The sequence below is a fragment of the Lepisosteus oculatus genome, chromosome 5 (assembly GCF_040954835.1).
Source record: "Lepisosteus oculatus isolate fLepOcu1 chromosome 5, fLepOcu1.hap2, whole genome shotgun sequence".
Classification (NCBI taxonomy): Eukaryota; Metazoa; Chordata; class Actinopteri; order Semionotiformes; family Lepisosteidae; genus Lepisosteus; species Lepisosteus oculatus.
The window spans coordinates 39097178-39124355 of record NC_090700.1 but is presented as its reverse complement, the minus strand read 5'-3'; the positions used below and the strand labels follow the sequence as shown (position 1 = coordinate 39124355).

The following is a 27178-nucleotide window of genomic DNA, read 5'->3' as shown; positions in this document are numbered from 1 at the left end:
CCTCTCAGAACACACTGCTAGCACAATGGCTGCTGGAACTAAAGTTAGCGGTTGTATGTAAATGTGCTGAAAACCAGATTAACCATTGTTGACTTCAAATGTTTCAACTAATAGTGCTGCTGATATAATTTACAAGCTAGCTGTTAAATGCTGTTATCCTCTGGATCATGGAACCAAACTCAAAAGTCCAGAGCTTATAGATCCAGTCCATGACCCTTAGAATTCATTCCAAGAGCAAATGTACCTAAATTGGCACTGTAGTTACATACTTGACCTATAGCCAGGCTCAATTAAACTTTCAAACACTTAGTGTATCAGTGATGGGTGTGAGCAAACTATCTGTCCAGATGTTCTTCTAAACATTGCACTTTAATCTTGGGGTGGCTGATCTCCAAATCTTCCTCTGCTTCTCCCCTTTGTTTTATGAGTTACACATAGGACATGGCAAGGGGTAATGCTCTCTGAATTAATATGTTGTTAAATACTTAAAATGCAGAATCGGGAGAGTCTGCTGTGATTCAGGCCTGCTCTGATCTGACAAAATGTTCTGGGGTTAGAATGTGTTCAGCCAGATGTGTTTAGACATTTTGGCATTCAGGTTGCAATTGCTGAGCTCTTGATGCTCTGCACTAGCAGCCCAGCACTCACACTGGGAGACAGCTCTCATGCATGTCAGCTAGCTCCATATGATGGTAAAGACGCTGGTCTTTAGGTTTCTCTTTATTGCAGTGTTAGTTCTACATTGTACAGTTTGCTCCTTTGAGTGTGGTGTGCAATTCTCTGCTGTAGTGTCTTTTTGGATTAAAATATTCCTGCAAAGATTGCTTCTGCTAGGATTGACCTTTCACCTTAGTAAATCCCTGCACTTCATTTGCAGAGAGAGAATTGCCATGAGCCTTTCAGCTGCTGTGCTATTGAGTTTTCCTGACTTATAGGACTTCAAAGGAGAAGCTGTAATGATTGAAAATTACACAGAAAGCACACACCTTCTACATTTTAAGGCATGGCCCACCGTTAACAGATCTGACAACGCCTTTAAAGGTAGCTGTTGCAGCAATAGCTGGGTCTCCTAGAAACCCTTTGATTACGAGCAGAAGGAGGAGCAAAATCATGTAGAAAGTGGGAAATAAGGAACACCCAGGATTTCTCCAAACAGTACCACACCACCGCTCGGCCAGGGTATCCTTGTTTGCTGTGCAACAGTGCCCCCTGTTGACTTATCAGGCAACTGTGAGCTTTGTGGTGTTGTGAGTGAGAGCTGCATCATTCCTCTATGGGCATTTAAGCACTAGTGGATTCTTCACCCTCTGTTTGGAGGTGATCAACAATGACCAGTTCCAAAGCTTAAAGGTGTATAAAAAGAAAACAAATTTGTCATGATATTTTTTTTAAAAGGGGGAGAGGGAATGATATTTAACTCATTCTTTGATGTATATGAATATTTCCTACCTCTAGGCGGCCCTGGCAGAGAGCAGTCTGCCTCTTCTGAACAGCCCAACCCTGGTGAACACCTCCACTGGCGCCAGTATGAACATGATGCACGTGGGCCATGATGACGTCAGCAGCACGGTGGAGCAGGTCAACAGCAATGGCAGCTGCAGCCCTGGCCTCTCCCCTCAGCAGTACGGGTAAGAGCCCAAACCCCTCTCCCTTCAGCAGTGTGGGTAAGAGCCCAAACCCCTCTCCCCTCAGCAGTGTGGGTAAGAACCCAAACCCCTCCCCTTAGCAGTGTGGGTAAGAGCCCAAACCCCTCTCCCCTTAGCAGTGTGGGTAAGAGCCCAAACCCCTCTCCCTCAGCAGGATGGGTAAGAGCCCAAACCCTTCTCCCTTCAGCAGGACGGTAACAGTGGTGTTATGTTTGTGGGAAACCATTTATTGCAAAGTGTTGTGCAGACAGGTTAGATTACCCTGCAGTGGTTTCTTCTGTTCAGCCCAGATTCTCAGTTTTATCTCAATTCCCTCCAGGCACCAGGTCCATGTCAAGGAGGAGCCAGCAGAGCTGGAGGAGGACAACAGGCCCGTATCGCTCATGGCAACAGTTTCCCAGAACCTGGCGTTGCCAGGCGACGAGCGGGAACTGGAGGAGGAGATTCCTGCCGAAGAGTTGGAGTAGAGGGCTGAGAGAAGAGGGTCAGTGGAGCAGCTCTTCCTCACATTGTAAAGTAGAAGAAAAAAAAAACAGAAAATTACAAACAGGGTCGGGGCTCACTTTTGCTCATAAACTTCAGCCACCGTACTGGGGCATTTCAGATCACCATGCAAGGCTCATAGACTTTACAAAACATCATTGTTTTATTGTTTTTGTTTTTATATTTTTTCAGCTTTATCTTTTTTTCTCGTCAACGCTAAATATTGGTTCTTATCCAGCGACCTTTATTCGACACAGAGGATATATGCTCCCTATCATCGGCAGCACCGGCTTTGTGCCTGGGATCAGTTGTCACGTTTCAGTCTTAGTGTTTATTGGTCTTAGGTTTTTCCCGCCCCACGAGCAGTATGAGTATATGTGTGGGCATATACAGAAATACAAACATACACACGCATACTTTTTACAAGTTTTGGAGGTACCTTTCTTGTTATTTTTTGTGGCTGAAATATAGCTTTGTTTTGTGGGGAGATGGGTGGAGGTGGCACGATTTTTAAAACATTACCTCAGACATCTGTTCCAAACAAAATAACTTGTCAGTTTCCAGACACCAGTTTACCCAGTGAAGTGTTAATTCAAGTTTTTTTTGAGAGACGCAGAGACAGGTGGCATTTGTGTGGAGATACAACCTTGTTCACTGACAATTTTTTCATGAAAAGGAGAGCTCCAGACAGCCAGTGGGAGAAAAACTCTTTAAGAAGTCTGTGCTAACTTCCATAACGGCTGGTGTTGGTGCTATTTGTTGTCGGACTGGACTGGTGGAGGGTAACCCTAATTTTTTATTCTGTTTTTTTGGGGGGAGCAGCATTAAACCCATATTTAGAAACGATCTGCTCACTTCTGCAAAGGCCCCCACTTTCCGGTTGGTCTCTGCCTGGATTTCTGATCTGGATGGGAAAAGTCGCAGTGCTGTGTTGTGAGGAGATTTGACTAAAGACAAGGAAGACGTCTAGGTAAAGGACCGTCGCCACTGTCCTCCTTCATCCTGCCTGTCGCATGAACTGTCCTGTCCAACCGGGGGATTGGAATGCTGGATTGCTGTCCGCAGGATGCAGAGGAACTGTCACTTTTGACAAAATTAAAAGACTGTACTGTGGGTGTTTCCTAACAAATGTACGTGGTAGGGATTTTTCCTCACTTTTTTTAAGGAATCAGTTTTACAGTTGCTACACTAGGTGTCTCCAGTAAACAATTATTGTTTTTTGAAAAATACTCCCAAAGCCTACCCCTACCCCACCTAATAACATCCCCTGAGTTTGAGGAAACAAAAAAAATCAGCTGGTCTCTTCTTTTATTTTCTGTCTTCTGGGTTTTTTCCCTGGGGTTGTTCATTATATGGTTATGATATTTTAAGTACTTTGTTCCAAAGAGCACTTAATGTCGAGGGACTGGGAATCTGATGCCCAAATATAAAAGTCTGTATGTTGAGGTTGCACCCCTAACGTTTGCAGTCAGAACTTAAGTACTGTTGTACTGTTGCAGTTTGGAGATTTTAACTACAAATTGTTGCATTCTGGATCAGAAGCCTCAGCAGTGGTGTGCAGTTTAGCCCAGGTAAAGTTTGGAAAGATATTCTGTACAGACATGAAGGTCTGCATCCCTAATTTGGACAGTACTAGTTTTTATTTCTTTAAAACGTCAGCTACAATACAGTGTTGCTTTTATACATTTCTTCAGTCACACAATACCTCATTCCTAGAAGATTTCACCTTAAACAGCGTCAAGTGTAGTATATAGGGAGTTTTAAAGTGGGCAGCCAACATAGTGAATATGCTCAGTAGCAGTTTAAGGTTCTATACATATATTAGAAAGCTATCTGCAATTCATGATGTGAATTGACCATTATATCTGGGAGGGGGACGCAACATCCATGAGCATAAAACATACCTTTCCTGCAGTGCCAGACCAAATTTTCTTTTGTTGTGTTTTCCTGTTTTTCTTTTTGTTTCCCATTTTATTTGTGTTACAGGTTACCAAAGAAACATGTAGAAAACCAAAAACACTTTTTTTTGTTTTTGATAATTCTTTTAAATACCTTTTTGTCTCTCTAAACGTACTGGCCAAAAGAATACAATTGTTTTTTTTATTATTTCAATGCATACAGTACAGAGCATTCCAAACCAAAGTTTAAAAGTAAAGGAAGAAAAAGATAAAGAATTTGGTTTCTTTAAAGCTTGAAATTATTAGTTGTCTAGAAGGAAGAATACCCTGTAGATAAGGTCTAAGGCCAAAAACTTTAAACAGTATTAACAAACCTCTTGCAGTTCCTCAAGGGAAATCAAAAGCACTTAATTAAGAGCTGTACCCTTTTCCTTCTCAGGCTACAGTGTTTTAAACACAAGCTTTATAAGCCTCATGAGAAAGTATTCCACCGTCTTATGTAACCCTTTTAAAGGCACTTGAAGATGATGGGACAGTAGCGACTAGGGGGACAGTCTGTTGTTGTGGACGGTGATGTTTCAGTTTCTCCCTGCACGGCACACTGAACATGCAAATACCAAATGAGAAAAATCCACATTCACTGAATCAGAGAGGGAGAACTTGTCCTGAAGTACAGCACACGTGCTCGTACATTCTGTTAGCCTCAGTCTTGTATCATGATTCCCTTTGATTGGATTCATTGTACTTATCATACCCTGTGGAAACTGTTTTTTTTTTTAATTTCTTGTAAACACTAAAATAATACATTTTTCTCAAAAAAGGAATACAAGATATTACTTGTTTCCTTCATGCTGACTTGTATGTTTTGTCATTGTTGTTTTTTTATGTCTAAAGTGGTTCAATTAAAAGACAGAGGGACATTTGTACTGTAAAATAAAATGTTTTCCTTAAGTCTTGGTTGACAAGTTTTGGTTCAAAAGCTTATTAGATAAATGAATTTGTTTTCTTCTAACTGTACAATTTTGGAATTATACAACCACTGTCAATAAGAGGGGTTTCCAAAATGAAAATTAAACTCGTAAAAAGAAATCCTGTGATGTTTCAAGTGTTCCGCAAGACACATATCAAGCAAAAAATATGGTCCCCACCCTCTGACTGACCCAAACTAGGTTAAGTATTTAGATTCAGGATGACTAAGAAACAATTATCTGTTTTATTTTGGTAGTGAAAAATACCTCGTTTACCATAGCATGCAATCCAAAAACAAATTGATAATACCTTGTTGCATATTTCACAGATAAGCAATAGAAAAGAAAGTAGCTGTATGTTTTCGCTTTAAGATCTGGTTCATATCAAAACATTCTTAGCTTTGCAAATTCATATTTCAATTGGCTTTTCATTCCCTGGAAATGTGGTTACAGTTGTTCCTTTTCATTTTCAAGGAGAAAGTCCTTGTTTTCCTGTGAGCAAGTCAAATGATGCCTATAATCAGTCCTAGAGAAAATAAATCTGTGGAATTATTACACAGGGATATGTGTTCTGTCACCTGAAAAGCCCATCATTCTTTCGAAATGAGCAAGCAAGCAGTTCACCCATATAATCCACCAAAAAAGTGGATTAAAAATTATTTTGTGGAAATTGTTACTCAATTGTTTTTTTAATTGTATTGCTTAAATTTTATGATTTCTAAAATTGCATTAGAATCCTAACAATTCTTTTTTTTTATTCAAAAATATTTAGATGGAAAGTACACTGGCATTTTACACATATATCAAATGTGTGTGTTTATACAGTATAAATACAGAGAGGCTGGTATACAAATCTGCTCAGAGAACCCCAAAGCAAATTCAGTGTTTGTGTATTACACAGAGGATGAGACAGTTTCTGATTGCTGTAGAGTTCAGAAAAATAATTGTAGTTTTATTGATTTCAGTAGGTTGTTTTAAAGCAATAGTTTGCCTTGTGCTTTTTCAGACGATAAAGTAATCTTTAAAAAAATGAATTTACTTTTAGAAAGTTCACCTCTGACCATGTATTCAGTTAAAGACATAATCCAAAAATAACAAAAGATACAAAAGCACTACCTCTTTTGAAACATTTTCTCAGAGCAAAATGCAAAATATTTGAGCCTGACTGTCCACATCTACACTATTATTTCTTTAACTTTTATTACTCCTATTTTTTCCAAAAAAAAAACCAAAACACAGTTTACAGTTGCAATGCAGCAAGCATAGGGATTTGTATTTTGCAAAAATGCACACTTGCAATGAATCCATACTGAAAGTTCACTGGCACGAACAATAAAACCATATTGTATCTCATTGTGAAAAATGACTACCTCTCCAAAACAAGAGCAGAAAAAAATGGAGTTCTACAAAGAGCAAAATGTAAGAGGTCAACATATTTAAAAGGTCTTCTCAGAATACATATTCACCATCTTTAAGTGATCTATTAGCATATCCTCTATAAACGGATCCTTTATGTTGAAGCTTAATTGCGTTCTCTAATTAGAGTGCCACAGTGAAGACAGGTTCGCTTTAAGCCAATAAGAGCAATTCAAATGAGCCAATTACTGAGCAGGCTCAACAGAGCCATCAACCCCATTGTTTAACAAGTATGTGGACAGTCTCAGCTCCTTGTTACAGGAGTTTGACTCGCCGGCTATTTTAGATGAATATTTTATGATTGAGGTCTTTGATTTAAACTGTAAATGCATATATATAAATTAATTTGACCTCCATACACACAGTCATATATGCATATTAATGCATGTACAGTTTAAAAGACAATATCATAATTCCTCCCTGTTCCTTTTTTCTCTAATGTTGTATTTTTTCATGCCTAAGAATAATGTCAGATTATTAAGTTGAGATGAGAAAAGTGTTTTAATGTTTTTGAAGCTGGAGAGTCAACCCCTTGAATCTCTTGTAGCTCTTTTCCACATGCAAAGCTACATCTTATTGTAAGCAGTGCTTGTAGTGAATGGCGAGTATTGCGATTGCCGTTGCTAACAAAGCTGTCTGGCATTGAGGGGTCGCAGCATAGCTTTAAATTTCCTTCCCAAGCTGATCTATTAACCATGATTGCACCAGTGTAAACTCCCAGAGCCTGAGACTCAAGAGGTGTTTCTGCATATTGGATCATGTTGTGGGGAATTTATCAGAGATCACTGAAAGATTGCTTTTTTTTGTTTGCCAGCACAGATAATGTGAGTGGACTTTTTAGACTTATACACTGAGTGGGACGTGAGTGGCGACTTCTCTGCTCAGTTGTGCCCAACCTTTTCTCCAGTGCAGCAGTGGAGAGGGACATTGTCTTTACAGAACGAAATAAGATATCCAAAGAGTAAAGCAGAGCTCACAGCCCACCGTGCTCGTGTTGGGTGGGAGGGGGACAAATCTACATTTTAAAAGAGTTTTAAGTTTTAATGGACGTGACTCAAATCTGCACACACTACTCGAAAGGTAACTGCTGCATTTGCAAAAATGAACTTCAATTTGTGCTTTAAGGTACACCTGTATGTTTTCTAAGATGTAGAATTAACTGACATCCTTTGATGGAGTTAGCAAACACTCATTACACTTAAGTTACTTTACAAAATTCTTGGTGTTTTATTGTATATTATGGCTTGGCTTAGCTCTCAAGAGCTTCTTCTACATAATTTTTTTGTTTTACTGTTTTAATTTTCTGCACCTGTTTAGATATTGTAAAGCTTTGAGCTCAGTTTTTCCTATACTGTATTGCTTATGCTAAAGTGTATGTATTTATCATATTAAGTGCAGCAGGTATAATGGATAGTTTTTTTTTTGGTTTTGTTTTTCATAAAACGTCTGGGACGATGATTTTTTTTAAGTGTATTATCTTTAAAAAATAAAAGTTAGATAAGTGGTTTAGGTAACACCTGTTTGTATATTTATCTTAGCTAGGGTCTATTTTGATACTTTTTGTCTCTGTACTGCATTTATGCATTTTTAAGGAAAGAAAAAAGTAAACAAAAAAGTTGAATTCATTGTGTATTGATACCTCAGAAGGACTTTTCTCAAAGACAGGACCAAAACCTCAAAAAAAAAGAAAAAATTGAAGAAAATATGTAGCCCTCTCTTGATGTTAAGAAAGAGCAGCTGTAAGGTATTTTAATTGGTCCTTTTAGGTGCCAATCTGTAAAAAACCTCCCTTTAAACCAAGTCATTCCTGTATCTAGCCATTACCTGCAAGACTGTGTTTCAGTATCCAGTGGTAGTTTCGGAGTGTTGTGGGGTCTCTGAGCTGCAGAGCCACTGTATCTGACAATATACAAAACCACAATTTTGTCCTCAACAAGCTTTTTCAGCCTTGTTCTGAATTGTGACTGAAGATAGAATTCCAATTCTCCTTTCAGGCATGCCTTCCTTCCTTCTAACTCCTATAAGGTGTGGAGATCTTTCATGTAAAATTCACTCATGAGCCCGTGGAGCAACCATGAACCGGTTGATTGAGGAGGGCAGGGCGGGAGTCGACATTTCTCTTTTGAAAAGACAAAATTGCACGACCCTTTTTTTTCCCCGTGAACTTACAAATGTTGCCTAGTCAATTTCTGACAAAAGTGTATTTTCTGTGGCAGTCTTGACGTCACAAAACACTTTTGCACTCCTGCCGTTTCGTTCACATGTGGTAGCCAAATGGACTTCTGCTCCACTGGCGGAGACGGGAGAGGTTGATGGGAAGACATCCAGCTTCAGCTTCAGAAGTCAAATAATTGATCTCCATCACAGAAGGAAATGAGGGGGGGAGGCCTTTGCCTGATGTTACTAGGAACGTGACTTTCTCTGTTACAGTTTTCCGGGTATGTGCTTTTCACAGTGGCACACTGAAGCAGGAATCCAGGCTTTTGGTAATCAGATACTGTACGTTGGAACTCTTCTTCAGCTGCCAAAGAGGTTGTTGTAGATAAATTTTGTAGCCCTCCAGTTTGTAAAGAACAGGATGTTTTACTCAAACTCCACAATACGATATGTGGTTCTACGTGGTACTGTGCGGCACCCAAGACAGAAGAGCGCTTTTTAATCTAGGTGATTTAGTAGGTAAGGTGCTATAAAACTGTAGTATTTTCCTGATATGTTCATTATTTTTCAATGGGTTTCATGATGTCAGGAGTCAGTTAGAGGACAGGTTTTGTAAATCCATGAAACAGTATAAATCTAGTACTGACGTACATGTTACTCATTATAAAGTGTTGCTAAATCTTGAGATTGTTTTATTTTAGCGTTCTTCACTGCATCTGTGCATTCCATTAAACACACTATTAAACTTGCTGGTGAGGCCCTGTGACATATTGGGGAAGCCATTTTGCCTTGTACAATGACTTCCCTTGTGACTTTGCTTGGGAGGCAGCTCTCGTATTGCCAGTGTGAAACTTTAGGCCAACAAAACGAAACTACCACTTCCAGAATTTTGTTCATTGTATTTTAAGAGATGTGTGATCATTTTCTGCAGTGACTTCCTGTAACAGTTTAGTTTTTCTTTTTCTTTAATATATTTTTATGTGAGACCCAGGTGAGAAAAAGTGGGCATTTTAAGGTGATATGGAAAAAAACAATGTATGCACCCTCCACATTCTTGTCACCCGGGTACCCTGTTTTTCTGCAAGTCACTGCCATTTTTCTTCATGGTGTATAAAAAAACACATATATCTGTGTATTTGTAACCTGAATCTCCTTGTGTCTGTTCATGCAGACAATAAAAAATAAAAATCTGTACAGTAGTTCTAGTTGCATGTAATCTGTACTAATTATTGACAATGGCATTATAAAATGCAATAAAATACTTATTACACTGTCTGACAGTGTTTAGTACATTTCTTTCTTGGGGATGGAGGAGTTTTCATAGCATTTAAATAAACCAATTTTGAAGAGATATTTCAAAAAGTCTAGAACAAATGTTTGCTTTTTTGCAGTTCTGTGGATTCTGACAAAATGAAACCGAAAAGATGTGTTTGAAATGACAGTCTTCTAAATGCATAAGCCTTAAAGAAAGACTGCAGTAATGTCTCTATTACTTTTGCAATGAAGCAAGCATAACAATTGGTTTTATTTTGAAATAATTTCATTGCTTAGAAAAAATGGCATGTCACCAAAAATCTATAAGGGCTTGATATCAGTGTATTATCAGCCTGAAACACTTTGGACAACAGTTCCTCTTAACTCTTTTTTAAAGTACACACTCATGAGAAATTAATTGTGAGAGGTTAACTACAGAGAAGTTATGGGTCTTGGGACCCTCCTATAAAGAAAAATAGATGTGTTATAGTCATTGGAGGAGGTATGGAGTTGTGGTCCATGGTCCCTTAAAGGATTTAATTCATTCTTTACGTTTACATAGCAACTTTCATCCTGAAGGATCTCAAAGCTCTTTACATATAGCAGGGGACCCACTGCATCCACCGGTGAGGTGCAGCCCCCACCTGGGTGAGACACAGCAGCTGTTGTGCACCAGCAACCCCACTACACAGCAGATCAGCTACAAAAGAATCTCATAGTGGAATTTAGACCTCTACTCTTTGAAGAAGTGCCACGGGATCTTTTACTATTCAGGATCTCAGTTTACAATAAATACTTTGACAAACTGGATACGTTCCCTGTTAACTAGTCTGTTGACTGCAATACATTTGGCTTTGCTTTGTGCAACTCTCTCAAAGTCAAGAAACACTGAAGTGTAAAATGAACAAGAAATTTCACTTAAGGAGATTACAGCACTGTTTTTTGGAAGAAGCTCTTTGTTGCCAGAGGGCTGTGGCCTCCAGAGTGGATGTCACTGTTGTGACCACCAACAAGCTGCTTTACTCCTGATTGCTCCGGTCAACCCTGTTATATACAGTATATTAGTTAAATATGTCATTTCATGCAGGGTAATGCCCAGCTCAGTTCTGTACATTACGTAATGTTGCAGAAACAATGATGAGCTCCACACGCTAGAGAAGGAACAGTATGGTATGCTTGGCGGTGAGCTCTATTGCCCCAGCTCTTAGGGCCTGGGTATGATTCTGGACTGGTTTGCCGTGTATGTGGTGTTTTCATGTGTTCTCCACTTTCGAAAAGGATGCTGACTGGGTTAACCCGTGTCTCAAAATTGTCCTTGTGTGTAGGTGTGTGCCCTGTGATCTTGCTGAGTCAGGGAAGCCAACAGGAGGGCCATGTAATTCTAAATGAATCTGCACACTGCTCAGAACTTACTTTCCAAAGCAGAATCTGAGGTTGTACAATTGGGGTATCCTCACAAGCCAACACTGGTATCCCTGTAGGGTCATCCTAAAACCCACTGCATAGGCGTAGGATTGGAGGGCCCGGACATGAACCATTTCCAAGACAGACTAGACCTGACCTCTTAGTCCCTGAACTCAGATGTTGGATCAAAGCTTGTTGGGACTGGGGTTGCTGGTAGAACAGAAAATAATTCTTACTGAGCACTGCAGTTAATCACCCACGAGCCAACAATCATGTCCTTCAATTTCCATTCATTCCTATAGGCACATTTTCAACACATGAAATTAAAGACAAACACAATTTCAATAAAAAGGCTTACGATGACTTGCAGTGAAGTATGTTAATATTTTACAGTACCTCATAACATTTTTTAAAGTCCCATTTTACTGGAACCTTATAATTAGGCTGAACCACACATCTTTTTAATGCAGCACACTACACTGTCTCAAAGCAGGTTGCACTTGCATGTTCAGAAAGACCAGGGTGCCTCTGGTTTATCACTGCTGCTCTGTTCAATGCCTGCCTGTACTATACAGTATGTCCCCTGCATTGAAGTTCTCATCTAAAAAAAACAACAATATGTTTTCCAATTCAAACACTTGTAGGTGCAGAGTATTTCCTCCAGTGAAAGTTGGTCAAGATTTTTGTAGTTACCACAGTTTGAATTATACTGCTTAGCCCAGGATCCTCAGTTTCTAGCGCCAGACACCATTCCCTGCTTTTATAACATTTTTCAATATTTTAGGCTGCTTTAGCACAAAGGAATCCAATTGTACAGTTTCATTACAATAGAAATTAGCATTAATCATGTATTTAAAAACTACTCAATTAGAAAAAAACAACAACAGCCACTTTCTAGGAATTAAAATGCCCTTATACCTGTATGTAGAATATAGAATCGTCAGAGAGGATTTCATACAAACGTTTTTAAAACGTTTTCCATGAATTGAACTCGCACATCATAGTGTGATAAACATGTGTAACCCTGAAGCTGCGGAGACCTGGAGTTTCCTGCAGCTCAGCAATACACAGGTGAAGAGAAGAGAAAGACTCCTTGTGCGCGGAGGCCTGGCTTCGATTAAACGGCTCGGGAATCGCGGGCGACGGCCTCCGCCTCACGTCAACAGTCCACGCGGCTTCGTTCCGAAACGTGGTTCCGGCTTCTTTTCACGCGGGACGCAGGACGGGAGAGCGAGCGAGCGGGGTGTCGCCGCGGGGGCCACGGCCCGGTCCAGTAAGGGGTAAGTAAAAAAAAACATCTGGCTTAAAGACTTTTTGTTCAAATATAAGCCGCGCCACCCAGGGTCAACGCTTTGCTGTGCCCTTCAAATGCTGTCAAAGAAAAGCACGCGTGACGTGCTCCTTCCGCGGAGGCCTGTGGGGGCGAGGTCCTGCCGTGACGCGGGACAGGCGCAGATGTGGGACGAGCGGACACGGTACCGTTTCCTCTTCTCTCTGTCCTGCTGACGGCTCCGATAGCCTTGTTCGGTGCCGCGTGCGGCTGGTGGCGGCCTGGCGCGCGGACAGCCATGGCTTCTGCTTCCGAAGCGGCGTGAATGTCAGAGCTCAGCTTCTACCGGGCAAACTAAAGCATGTCAGCTGTCCACAAAGCGTTTTTTACATTATTTACACTCACATACATACTAACTAAATGGAAAAGTAAGTTTCTTGACTGTAAACCCTAAAATTTCACAAGCAAATGTGTCAGTAAGGCTTTAAAAGGTATGAAAGCGTTTTGGTTGCGATTCCTGTAAAGACTGCATTGTAACTTACAGTATAAGGTTATGCATGACAACCGTTTAAAGTCTTTTTAGACTAAATATATTTGACTTCTTCGATTTCAGAAACGGCAAGCATTGTTTAAATAAGTTTAAATGAGTTTTAAGAGCTGTCTCTCTTCCACTGCAATGGAGAATGTCTTGTGCAAGTTATGTTTTGTGTCATGTATTTTATTGACGAGCTTAGTTATGCCGGTGTGCATAGCGTTTCAGGAGCAGCGCTCATCACAATAGAAAAGAGTCGTTTTAAGAAGGCAGGGCTTTACCAGGTATTGAACTAATTCTAGGAGAAGAATCCCAGAATAAATATTTGATTAACATAATTGGGAATTTTTATTCAAGAAGTTCTTTCATCCGTTATACATTTTGTAGAATTAAAACGACTTTTGGCAGTGATCTTTCAAGAATGTAATAAACGCTTATTGAATGTATTTGAATGCAAAACAATCAGCGCTTGATTTAAAAAGTTTGGCAAGCGATACAAGTATTAGCCGGATGGCTCACTGAGCTTCACTGTTGGAAATGTAGTGAAATGGTACATTGAGTAGAGAGAACTGGATTTTTACTGGAGTCAAAGGAAGACAGTTTCAGGTTTTGGTGACTGCGTTAGAGTGCTGTATTTGGTATGTTTCCGTCTTATTATGTAACAAAAAGTGTCAAATACGTAAACAACGAGAATTGTAAATGTTTTAATTTATGATTTTTTTATGAACACATCGCTTTTTTTAGATTACAGGGATCCATGGCAACTGTTTAACTCAATCCCTACTACCCGCACCATCCGTCTAGGAACTTACTGTGTCTTGTAATCATGATTCCTGCTTTGTGGGTATCTTTGATTTTACGTCCCGCGTACGCCTCCTGCTTGGCGTGACGTGCGAGCGAGACTACAGCTCGCTGCTCCGACTCCTCGTGGCAGCACAGCCCTTCCGCGCGGAGCTGCTCTCGTGCCGCTCCCAGAGACCGCTGCAGGTCGCGGCTGTGCCTCGCGCGCGGGTGGATCACCCAGCCAAGTCCGAGACGCTGCTGTTTTTACACTCTCTGTCCACCAGGAGGGGTAAACAGGCCAGACAGCATACCGGAAAGGCACAACAAAAGCCTCGTCCCGAGCGGGACTTCCAGGTTACAAGGCGTTTGTTGGTCCGCAATAAGGATTGCGCTTTCACAATATCACGGAAGTGCGCGTGGACGAAAAAGAAAAAAACAGACATGATTTGTCCAAAAATATCCCACATTCAGGAAATGACTGAAATCAAGAAAACAGGCTTTATTGAATGGTTTCCAAAAAAAGCTACTGTGAAGCATAAATCCCCGGAAAGTATCTAAACATTCCCTAAGAGAGAGTACCACGTATTTTGCCTGCACATCTCCATACTTTACCATAGTCCTGCTGTGTATAACCAGCACCCCTTGCCTGGTGACTGGAGTCACTGTGCTGCAGAAGGTGTCGTGCAGAACCAGTGTCCTGACTCCTCAGGCAATAAAGATCCCAGGGCATTGTTTGCAAAAGCAGGGGTGTTCATTTAGGTGACATCCCGGCTAAATTCCTTTTGACATTGCACAGTCTTGCCTCTCTGAAGTTACCCTGATTCAGCCGGTGCAGCAGTTTCTCTCTCCTGCAGGTGCAGAGTGGCCGCCCTGATAATGATAATGTTGCTTTATTAGCCCTATACAATTTCTTGCATTACGAATTTGTCTTTTCGCATACCCCAGCTTGCTCTCCATGAGACACACAGACAGGGAGAGAAGCTTGGGGTCAGAGCGAAGGGTCTGCCATTGCACGGCGCCCCTGGAGCAGTTGGGGTTAAGGGCCTTTCTCAGGGGCCCAACGGGGTAGGACTCCTCTGCCGGCTGTGGGATTTGAACCAGCAACCTTCCAGCCACAGAGCCACTGTGTCACCCAGGTGGGGCTGCACTTCAGTGGGGGATAAAGCGGGTGCCTTTCTGCATTGGCAGGGTGCTCTATGGAATGAAAAGGGCTATATAAATGCAAGGGGGTATTACATTGGTTAATGACCTACATTTAGAAAATTCACCACAAAAACAATCCCATCAACAAGTATCCCCTTTGCATTTTTATCAAAGTATTGCAGCAATAAATTTAGAAGTAAATCTGCAAATGAAAGTTTTGTTTTCTTTTGTTTTCAGAAGATGAAGAGACATTATCCATTCACCTTCCAATTCAAAATTCAACAGCTGACGGTCACAGCAAGAGCTTTTAGATGTAGAGGAAGATTAGGAGGCCAATATGGTCTGCGACCGTATTAAAACATGAAAAACAAGGTTTCAGTCCTTTCAGGCTCTTCCTCTGGGTATAGAAGTAGAGACAGAAGTATGAATTTATCCAACAGTTCCTTCCAATGAGCTGACCTGGGTTCATGCCCCTCAGCTTTGACAAACTCGAATGTCCCTTAACCTGACTTTGTCACCACTGTCAAATGTTTTAGCTTCGACCGGGCCTGCGCTGGCACGGCTTCTTTCATGTGTCAAAATATTTGTCAAATCCCACATTTTTCCAAAAGTGTCTGGGCGCACGTTCATGACAGCCAGTTAAAAGAAACCCAGCTATGCACCAGTTCACCCTGATTTCCCAGTGTCAGATTTGCACTGGAATGTGGAGCACTTTAGGAACAGTTTTAGCGTCCCATCATGCACGCCTCTTCACAGTATCACAGCCCTCGTTTTGAAACTTTGAAAGAAAAACACACATCTTGGAGTCAGTGCTTTCTTACTAACTCCTGAAGCAACTTTGTGTTGGAGAACAAAAGCATCATTGTGGCTGATTAGAAACACATTGTAGCTCGGTTCCCCATTCCTTGGCCATGCCAAGCCGACAGCGACCCACTGAAAACAAACCACGTCGAAAGTTTAGAATAATACTAAAGCTCCCAATAGGTATCTGCGGTGTTCTTCCCCCTGAGCACAGCATTAGCAGCTCTTTCACACAATTGGCTGCTGGCTGCTCAGCCTCTTGGCTTCAGGACCGCCGCAGTGCTGTATGTTGAGGATGCTCCTGTATGCCAGGAGTGAAGCTCACAGCCCTGGACGCGAGAAGACGTGTTGTAAACAGTATCGTTCGCTTCGTTCATCCTTCAACGCAACAATCGGCTGTACTTTAATGCTTAAACATTGACATTGGCTACCTTGGTGGTTAAGGTATAGTGAATCTGAGAGTTTTTTTTTTAATTGTTCATGGTTCATTCTTTTTGTACAGTGCTGTTGTTATTCAAAAAATAACCATAGGAAAATTTCAACACCATGATGTTGCCATTTCTCTCAAGCAGTCTGGAGTGGAGGGGTGTATTGGTGGCTCCCCCAGTGGTGTGTGACAGGAAGTCAGCATGGGGATTGATGTTGAGACACTGGTCAGTCTGGGCACAGGAAGGAACACTGATCCTTGGCTACAGTCACTTTTAGTAGTCCTCTGTCCTACTGGGTAGATTAGCTCTACAGAACATTTTATCTGTCCAGTTGAGGACGTTCAGGATGATGTAGAAGAGTGAAAAGATCAATAAAATGACCAGGAGGACCAAATGTAGGCACCTTGAGCTGTCTCTGTAGCCTAGAGCCTGTGATGGACTGGTGTCCCCTCCAGGGTGTATCCCACCTTTCCCCCATTGCTTGTAGGGATAGGCTCCAGCTCACCCGCTACCCTAAATTGATTAAATGATTAGAAAGTGGATGGATGGATGACGAAAGAGTAAATGATTAAATCCACTGCTGCGGCTACAGAGTAGACAAAAGAGACTGACAACAGGATGTGAGGTTTTGAGCAGTGGAGTGTAATGTGAGCATAGGAACATCAGTCCAGCAACATGTGCTTGGCTATATAAATAGGTCATTTCTGGGCTTTAGCTTTTGGGTTTTTCGACTTTCGAGTTTTCGGGTTAACTTATCAGCTGGGCCACCTGGCGACCTATTGCAGAGGAAAGCAGTGGTGCTTATATCATACATAGGGCAAGTGAGGCTGTACGTCTCTGTCTGGGACTGACAGTGATATAACAACATTGCTGTAACTCATGTCCTGTAGCTGTGTGTAATGTCCTAGGCAAAGCTCCCAAATTGTTAGTGGGAGACAAAAACAGAGCGTGATTATGAAAAATAAATGAAGGCTCTTCCTGTTATGTTCATGAGTTACTGTCACACTGCTGAATAAGACCCACTAAAGTTGTGTCCAGTTAGAACAAGCTGCGTCTCTGTTGTTTCTTCAGCTGTAGACCAACCCTGACATAACCTTTGGATATTTGCTGGCCACAAACACAAAAGAGTCTTAGCAAGAAGAACTTTTTCTGTTGTATTTGGCTTGGCCACCTCACCCGTGAGGAAATGTAGAGGGCTTGGGGATGGTTTGCTTTTTGGAAGAGACCCATGTAAACTCTCTACAGCTCATTGGGTGAGAATGAGACTGTCCCAACTTTTAGCTCAGACCCCCTTAAGACTGAGATCATCCTGGGTAAGTTCAGCTTCCAGATACTGCAGAGTACTGACCTAAGGGAAGGTCAATTGCATTGGACAGGGCTAAAACAGATACTTGATGGCATTAAAGATGATCAGATCATTTTAGTTTTTAGTTTGGGGTGTATTCTCATGTCTAGAGGGGGAGGGTTCCCCTCTAAACAAACATTTCTCAGTGTGATGTGGGGGTGTCCTTCTCAAATTCCCTTTCTGGACATGGTTAAACATTATAAACATTACAGATATTAAAAGAAAAAAAAGTGTGTAGGGGTGCTTTTTCATAAATTAGAGTATGAAACAAGCTGGTTTCTATTGACTTCCCCTGGAAATAGCTGGATGAGGTAATTGAATCGCTACGATATTAAAAAACAAATGATCGCCTTTGGCCCAACAGCCAAAGTTCTTTCGTACGCAATTTCTATGTTCTTATGTAAAACAAAAGGTCGCCATCAAGTAATAGGTTAATCGCTGAAGAATGACATGAGTTGTGAAGTTTGTCCCAAAGTGCTAGACATTTATGCAGTAGGAAACGCTCAGACAGCTTGTTAAGTGTTGAAACCTTTGGTTTTACAGGAATGTTTGATACTGAGAAATGCACTTGCTTATTTTAGTAGGTTTGAATTAATTTATGAGTAAACAACAGAATATCAATGGAGTGTGTGAAATTGCGCTAATAACACTATCAAATGTTTTTAGTTGCCAAAATCGGTTGACTGCCTTGCTTTCCGCAGCCTGAAATGTCAAAAGGTACACTTAAACATGATTTAAGGAGCGTTTTCAAGAGTGCAGGCCCTAAAACCCCTTTGTACATCCACCATCCATACGGTTCTCATCAGTTCCACCACTTAGGCAGGTGCAGGGTCAAGTGCCTGGCACGTCCAGCCATCAGCACGATCTCCAGCCAGAGAGCATTCCACCGGTTTTTGATGATGAATTTTAAACCAGGGCGCAGGTTTGGAATGTACTTCATAAAATATGAAATCCTACGCTGTTAGCTCAGATCAGGAGATTAAGGAAGAGAGCCTTAACAAAGTATACTAGATGCAAGCAGTCTCAAACGGTACCCTTTGAACTTCAAACTACAATCAGACACTGATCCGCTTCATCCAGTTCAGGGAAACGGGGGAGCCATCGTCTGCCGACAAGGAGCGGGCGCAAGGCAGAGTTCAAGGCAGTAGGGCCCCAGGGAACTTCCATTCGGGAACCCAGAACCAGTGCCGCTGCTCCACGGTCGCCCCAGCCCACACCATGGCAAACGTTGAAATGGTGGCAGAGAAAAGGGTGGCAAAGCAAAAAAGAAACCAGCTGGAGACCAAGGCGAAGGAAAAGGAGTGCAAGACCTATGGGCACTCTGCAAAGTACTGTGTAGACGCCTGGTGGTGAGCATTCACAAGGGCTGTGCAGGATCTTAGAAACCAATAATGGTTCTAAGAAGTTCTTCATTTCTAATCATGCTGTTTGAAGGTCTGAATTCTTGCACTTGGGAATCATGTATTTCTCTACCCACTCTAGCTGAAACAAATGATCCCGATTAAATCCTTACCAAAGCTTGTAGTCTATTAACTCAAATGCATGTTAAATATAGTGTATGTATAGAATTGTTTAGAGAAAACACCACTCTAGTATAGCAGCAAGAACTGTCTGATTTAATCTTTCTGTGCGATACACTACTCATTTTACACTACATACTGTATATTAGGCAGCCATTACTGAGGGTTATCCATACAGAAAAAAAACCTCTGAACATTTGCTACCCATTAAGTGTTAAGCGTAGAGAAGCTATCTCTGAAGAACTGACACATGCCTCACAATGTACAGTCTACTTAAAATAGCCTGCAGGTTAAGCAGTCTGCCCTGCAATGAGTCTTAGCAGTAAAAACTTTCGTGTTGTTAAATAAGTTTTGTCCAAGGAAACAAAATACAATTGTTACACCATACAAGATACGAATTATTAGAAGGAGTAGACATTGAGTGTTGCAAAGAAAACCTTCAGATACTGTAAATAGAAAGTGGAATACAGTTACATAGCGTGGAGACTTTTTTATCTGGTTTTACCGGCAACATTATACAGTACCTAATGTATAATAGAAGGGCATGCTTATTAAAAGTCAGCTTTTGATCTATAAATAACAACTAAAAGAATGTGGATTAAAAAAATAAGATCAGGTCAGAATTAAGCGTTGATAAAGAGAAGTTACAAGTTCAAGTGAACGGCTAAGAACTAAGTGAGAAATTGTTGTGTAGAAATGTCATTCGAAATTAAATAATAATCGCTTTCCTCCACTGCATTGTCGTAACAGTGTATCGTTTATCACATTTTAAATTTACTTGTGCGCAGGGACCATCCCGAAACCTTGTTTTCATTTGTCTCTGCTTTAGGTTAAACCTAATTATAGATTAGTTAAACACAAGTTCTTTCTAAGTTTCTTGCCTAAAGGAAACACAGTAATCAGCCTTGAATGCAATTTCCTGTTGAAGGGACTGAAGCTGTCTCCAAGACTGTACCGAGGGAAGGAGGGAGGGAGAGAGAGAAGGGTAACAGACGTTAGAAAGTGGTAAAACACAGGACAAGATACAGCGAAGTTGCTTGAGAAAGGTGGCGAACACGAATAACAGCGCTTGTCCAGTCGGCTAAAGCAAAAAGCCAAAAGTTTGAAAAGCGAGCGCGGCGGCACACGAAGAAATCTCTCCCAGGGGCTCGGGGAGCGAGAAACAGGGATACACAAGAAACACGAAAACTTCACCCAACAGCAACACAAACGCCGGAATTTGGAAGTTGCAGAGGCCGTAAGAACTTTTCCTCATCACATTGGGACACAGGCATCGGAACAGGCTGTGCAAGTAAAGTAATAACTGCAGCCGGAATGAACGATAGATAAGTTTGTGAAGAAGAACCAAGTGAAGAAAGAAGCATAGAATGCAATTGATGCAGTATTTCTGAGCGCCTCAAGGTGGGTAAATTGTTCTCTATATGCCGTATTTATGCTTTGTTTCAATGGATATTGTTATCGTTGTCCCAATTAAGCGATATCTGAGCACGTCCAACAGGTTTGAGTTCGTTTGCGCTCGAGCATGTTCAGGCTCGTTAGAAAAAAACAGAATTCAGGTGAGCGTAAGGTAGGGGGTGCTTTAAAGAGAAATAGGAATTGAAAACAGTGTCATCCTTAGCCAGCTTTGTTTATGGTGAGGTTTTTATTTTTAAAAATAAAGAAGCGAAATGTTTGATTTAGGCTATTGGCGTCTAGTGACGAAGACCAGAACCCGCAGACGGGCTGTTTGGTGCGTGTTGTGTCTGCAGTAGGATTCTATCTTCAAAGTATCGGCTAAAAAAAGTCAATATCCAGGTAACATTTGATTAAAAATTATACCTGTCTGTGAGAGCTGGGTTACCACTATAAAAGATTTACACCTATCTGGAGTGCGTTTCTCTTTACGTTCACCTATATCTGTTTTAGTTTTGAGTTCCCTTGTGAATGACAGCTAGCAAAGCCACAAACCGAGGCTTAACTTTACTTCAACATTGTACCAAAGTAAATCGTTTCACCTGTCAATTAAAAACCTCATTGTCTTCGAGAGCATTATTCTGCATTATCGTTAATCTTACACTGATGAGCGGTCAGTAAAAAGAAATGACCATATGACTAACCTTTGTTTAGCAAACAGTCTAGTAGAGTCTAGTAATCACACTCTAGTTATATTTTTGTGAAATGTAATAGCCGTATTTTTCCGAATTGCATCTTTAGTCTTTAATAAAGTGACTTTGTAAACTCAAACAGAATATGAGATCCTTACTGTATGTACAATAGGGTCACCTTTATTGAGAAACCTGGGTGTCTAAAATGGGAGGGTCTGTATTATAATTTATGTAAATAGCAAGTTGTAGTTAAAGGTAATAATTATAGTTTGTGCAACTGATTACATATTGGTCATCATGTTCTAATTATACAATGTGCAGCCTAATTTATTTTAAAAAGAGGAGAATGCACAGTTGTCAAGGCTGGTGTCTGTCACCAGCTGCCTGGCACCTACGTGCTCGGGAGTATCGGTGCCCTCCTGCTCTCCGTGTCGTCAGGACCTCCGCAGTACGGGGAATACACAGGGCCGCTTTCTCCCTAGCACACCTGTACCCCTCTAACTGTGACAGGCGAAAGGGGGTGCCATCAACCCAGCTACTGTTGGGTTTTAAAAAAACGCCTCGCGGTCCGGGATGTTAGCGGACGAGCTGATTAATCAGGCTGGGCGGCTCCCTCCTGTACGAAGACTGAAAACAAAGGAAGTTTCTCAAGGCTTCTTCGGGTCCAGGCAGCCGTGTCTGCGTCTGTGGCTCCTGCGCGCGTCTCGGGGAACCCAGAAGGAAAGTGCTGCTCAGTCTGACCCCCCTCGTTGTCGCTTTCCCCTAGCTTGTGGACAGATGTCAGGGGCTCGCGGTCCCCCGGCCAGCTCTCCTGACTCTCCTGAGGATGAGGACCACTGCTCGATACAGCACCAGCCCGGGGCTCCAGTCTCAGGTAAGAGGAGCACTGCTGGAGAACGCTGAGGAGGGCTTGCGGGGTTACAGCAGGCCTCCTGCATCAGCCTTCATGACCACTGCACGTCCAAAATGCTATTTTGGGGATTTATCTTGAAGGAATAACATCAACCAACATTTTTGAGAGAAATCTTTTGCTGTTGATCTCGAGGCTCTTGATATTTTTGTAAATTAAACATTTATTAGCATTAAGATTTTCCAGCGTGTTTTTTTTCCTATGATCACTCTTTATTCGTTTCGCTGACTATGGTGAAAAGGGCTGCCAAGAGGCTGATGAGTCAAATCCAGTGTGATTAGCTGTGATTACTATCAGTTCTCCCAACAGCCCTGATAGGAAAGCCATGGAAGTGTGCTTTTCATTCGCGCGGCCAATTTACCATGACTAAGCCAAAAATGAAACAACACCCATGACCAAATAGAAGACAAGACATGGTTCAAGTGATTAAGAATGGGATCTTTTCTTTTGAACACATTCAGATTTCATCAAGCTAAAGCAGCAGCTGTTTCCTAAGAGAATAGAGTTAACTACCCTGAAAGTATAACTTTTGTGCCTTGTTTGTGCTGTAACCAAAGCGAAGACATACGGTACGTACAACACATAGAGGTTTCTTGCTCCTGAGTCTTTACGTAGACACAAAACCATTACAAGCCATGCTTTTTATATTTCAGTGATGGGACTGGTTACATCTGAGGGTGAGGGGGGAGGTGTCTTGTTTTGGCTGTTCAGCCTTCTTCAGGTGCCATTCCTCCTCCACCCCCCCCCCCACGGGGCCCACAGCTGTGTTCTCTTGTTAGACCAGCATTCTGCCACACCTGAAGCAGGCTCGCCGGCTGAAGCAGCGTTTCTTCTTTCTGCCGGGCTGCACATGGGAGCACTGTGTGTGCTGACTAAGAAGTGTGCTTCTGTAATAATACTCCCGCAGACATCTAGGTGAGGAAACAAGCTGAAAGGGAGATGCTCCACAGTACAGATGCCAAGGAGAACAATGTTTTCATAAATGTTGGAGATGGAGCGCACAAGAAAGGATGTGGGAATATAGTAGGACAGAAACGGGACACATGGGGATGCCGTCTGCTTCTCATGGATCGTTGGTGTAGCGTATTTGCACACCAGCTTTGTTACAGAGGTCTCCATGTGTCCTGACAAGCCTCCCAGGCCTCTGTCTGTTTGCTGTGCTGCTGCTTAAGCATCCTGCTAAGTCAGGCGCACTCCTCTGACTTTAAAGTCTCGCAAAATTAAAACGCTCAGAGCTGTAGATCAGATTAAAAAAGCTTCTCGTGGTTCATTTTTGAAAATAAGTTGGAGAGAGATATTACGGCTTCAGATGATGGCAAAAATGTTTCACGAACCTTAATTGTTACTATTTTTGTACATTGTGTGTGAAAGAGAAGTTGATACCCGCCCTGTGTTTTTAGTGCCCGGTGGGTATTTTCAGTGGGAGACATGGGTACATCAATTTAGGGTTACAGGCTCTGGGTGCTGCCAGTTACTGGTCTGACAGGCCTCACAAGAGCCTCCTTTCACAGCATGTGGACCTTGGACCCTCCTCTGCATCCCGTTCAGGGTCTTCTGTTACAGCCCCGTTAGAGCTGCTGATTCGAGAAGAGGTAAACAGCCTTTATTTATAATGCACTCCGCTTTCTTGGGGAGGCGTCGCTGCGACCGCAGAATTAATTTGTGGGCAGCAGCGGAGCACAAGCTGGAGGCCTGCAGTGGTCAGAGGGCTAGTAAAATAGTCCCCTTCTATTTGGTGCGCTGGGAGTTTCACAGACGTGTGTGCGCGGTGAACAGTGGCTCATTCAGCCGCAGCGCAGTGTGCGGAAGGCAGGGTGGTGATGCTGAGCGGCAGTATGGCTGCAGTTCTTGCAGCTCGCCAGTTTTGTTTCTGCAGCAATAGGAAGATGTCCGTCTCTTTTTTTTGTTTTGTTTTGCTTTGTGCATTTGGTTTTTAATATTGAAGCTGAATGTCGTTGTTGTGCATTTTTAACGGGCCAGTCATGGATAGCCAGACTTAGAAACCCAGCCTGCGGGGTGGAAGGGAGGGTTAAACAGTGACTTGAGTTTTACATGTTCTGAGCTCACCCTGCTCCTGTTCTGACAAACTCCACGAAGGGTGCAAGCCTCAAGATCCCAGTTCTCTACAATGAAGTGTCCTGACTTTAAAGTCCCCTCCACAGCTATGTACTGGCTTGGCCCAGTTTCCTGTCAAACCTAGCTTTAAAACACCTTCCCTGACCTCCTAACTTTAATGGCCCAATAAAAACTTGCACTGGACATGCACACAAAGGTAATCTCCTTTGATCTGTTCTTTTGCACAATGCCCGAAAACATTCAAATTGATTTACTGTAATTTGTCTTTTTTACGATTGTGAATCTTATGAAATAGGTAAGATATCATGTATGCACTAATACTAGAGCTAGATGTTCTTGCCAAAGTTAACAGATTCCAGTTATTTCTGGTTTGGATGATGATTTTTTTTTTCTGTGACTTCAGATAACTTCAGGGTTCTGTGGTATCATTATAATCTTTTAATAGATCAAAATATTTCAACTTTGTAAATCACGCAATCTGTGTATTAAATCATTCCACTTAATCCTAATGTTGTGTACTGTATATCAGTATTTGAGCCTTCCTCGCATTTCAAAATGATTCTCTATCTCAGACAAGTGGTCTTAGTCACAGTTATACCTTGACTGCACACAGAAGCCTACAAAAAGCGATGACAGTTGGTTCGTTTCCCTATCATTAAATATTCAGAGCATGTTATTTTGTGAGCTAGGGATTAAGCACAACATTGGGCTGATGTATTTTACACAAGAACCTCTGGTGTAGTTTGTCAAGTCACTGCTAAAGACTAGTGCTGGGTTTATTCCACAGTGTTTGTTTATATATCCATCTCTTTTGTTGTCATCAGTCGAAGCTGAAAGCGCACTCCAAGTAATTCAGCTGTGAAGATGCAATCAGTTCTCTTGTTTATTTGAAAGTCATTGTACCAGCAGAAATGCCTTCTTCAAAAAAATAGCCCATTCCACCCCATCTTTTTGTGGTGAAGGACCTCATATTTGCTGTTCTCAATCTTTCAAAACCGACCTTGCAAAAGATGAACTTTGTTATTCAAACTGCAGACTCTAGTATGCATTCCAAATCCTTTAATACCTTTGTAGTCCAATTTCAGAGAATTTGATTAGACATTGTCAACAATTCTTATTTCAGTAGTTGAGTGACAGGTTTTTCAACAAAAGCCTCTGCATTTAAATTATTTTCGTAACAACATTTGAATACAGTTAAATTCCTGCACTTTAGACTTGGAAACTGACTAGGATGTTTCTCAGCAAATTTAATTAGAATTAGTTAAATGCTTTCCATACCAGTCAGTAAAATGTGTACCTTTAGAGGGGATGTGTCTGCAGTCACCTATAAAAGAAATCCCTGACAAAAAGGTATCTTTTTTTCAACTTTCTGTCTATGGACTGCCTCTCACTATAACCAGAGCAACACAGAAAAAAAATGACTTTTCAAAATATGTGTTAAGGAAGGAACTTTACAAAATAATGTGCTTCAAATCCCAAGCAATTAAATTTAGCTCAGAGGAATGTAAAACACAAGACCTTTCAGCTTTAATGAGCTTGCGCTTATATTATTTCTAAAATCTGCAAATCTGGAGAAATTCCAGAGGTGGGCTTTGAAGCTATTTTGAATACATTTCCAGTTTTCGGCTCCATTAAATGTGAGCATTTAGTCTCGTCGTTTGAACCATATGAGTTTGGTTAAGATGTTGCAAATCTATCAACATGTTAAAAGTACAGTAGGTTTAGGATGGTGCTTAATTATTATTATTTTTTAATTACACCCAAAGGAGCCTTGTAAGTATCCAAGAAGACTTCGATTTATTGGGGGGGCCTTTATAGAATGATGAATTAGCCCTTCTAATAAGCCATGCTTCAGATGAAAAGCTGCTGCCTTTAATCAATATCAAGTGTTTGTGTGAATGGTGCCAACTGTTCCTAACATTGTAGAGACAACGATTGGTACCGAGGTATATCTGAAATATTGTCTGTCGGTTCAGTTTTTCCAAGTAATGGAATTAATGTTTCTGTTGAGATGAAAATACAGATGAGTATAAGGAAGGGTAAAAAGCAGAGAAGGCCATTCTAGTCCATGTGGTAGTTAGTAGCCAGTTGACCCACGGATGTCACCCAGCCGTTTCTTGAAAGAAGCCAGGGTATCAGCTTCAACAACATTGGTGGGCAGCTTGTACCAGACTCCTACAACTGTTTGACGTAGACCCAACTCTAAGAAGTTCTCCTGTTATGATGTAGTCCACCTTATCAGTGCCTTTAAGGATTTTAGTAACCAAGGTCCTATTTTAAGCTTCTCTGTTTAAGAGTTAACACATTCAGCTTTGTTTTGCTTCAGGAAAAGCCTGGGTGGCTTTTCTCTGGGCTGAATCTGGAGCAGCAGTGTATTTCTTGTAACATGGTGACTATAATTGTATGCTATTGTAAATGAGGTCCTGTTAGTGGATTGTACAATTTTAACATAATGGCCCTTGTTTTAAGCTCTATACCTTTAACTGAGTTTCATAATATTCTGTTTGCTTATTTTCTTTCTCTACACTTTCTATAAGACGTAGATATCAAGATAACCACCTCAGCCTTTTTTATAGGTAGCCTTTTCTTGCTTAGCATTTCCCATTTCCTGTTTATAGTTTTACCTCAGTGTAACACTAAGCACTTGTCTACATTAATCATCAGCTGCCAGGTGTTCACCTAGTCTTAAATTTGATCTAAATACACATTCATTTTACTTCTTGCCTCTGTGAGGCATTAAAAACACAACCTATTGGTTGTTCCAATAATATTTAGTTGTGATTTTAATGCCTCTCAGTGTACAAAGAAATAGGAAGGCAACTTAGCTCATAAATTTAATGTCTTATTTAAAATTACATTTTAGTAAGCATTCTCATCAGCATAAACAGGCATTTCTCCATTTCTGTGCTCCAGCTATCCTTCGTATGTTTCAGTTGAAAGAATATTAATCTGCTTCTGCAAACCTGACGTTTTCTTGCCTGAAATCACAGACTTTGCTGTGTTTGGAATTGATGCGCCCTGGGGAGCTGAGTGACACCCCAGCAGTGGCGTGAAGAGAGC

At 41.3% G+C, this 27178-nt stretch overlaps 2 protein-coding genes across 13 annotated transcripts in view; both read left to right on the top strand.

Moving 5' to 3' along the window:
• Window positions 1-9843, top strand: part of foxp4 (forkhead box P4) — a 281713-nt gene extending 271870 nt beyond the window's left edge. For 10 of the 11 annotated variants that reach the window (XM_015342583.2, XM_069190380.1, XM_015342579.2 and 7 more), the window contains 2 exons: window positions 1456-1628; window positions 1966-9843. In XM_015342583.2, coding sequence (XP_015198069.1) covers window positions 1456-1628; window positions 1966-2113 — 321 coding nt within the window. In that variant the 3' untranslated portion in view covers window positions 2114-9843. The remainder of the gene's footprint in view (window positions 1-1455; window positions 1629-1965) is intronic. The other variant, XM_015342586.2, reaches the window with a different exon arrangement.
• Window positions 9844-19313: 9470 nt separating this feature from the next.
• The window catches only part of mdfi (MyoD family inhibitor), a 33144-nt gene continuing 25279 nt past the window's right edge, over window positions 19314-27178 (top strand). Inside the window, exons 1-2 of one of the 2 annotated variants that reach the window (XM_015342598.2) lie at window positions 19314-20449; window positions 21899-22006. In XM_015342598.2, coding sequence (XP_015198084.2) covers window positions 21910-22006 — 97 coding nt within the window. In that variant the 5' untranslated portion in view covers window positions 19314-20449; window positions 21899-21909. Of the gene's footprint in view, window positions 20450-20626; window positions 20843-21898; window positions 22007-27178 lie in introns of those variants that run through there. The other variant, XM_015342599.2, reaches the window with a different exon arrangement.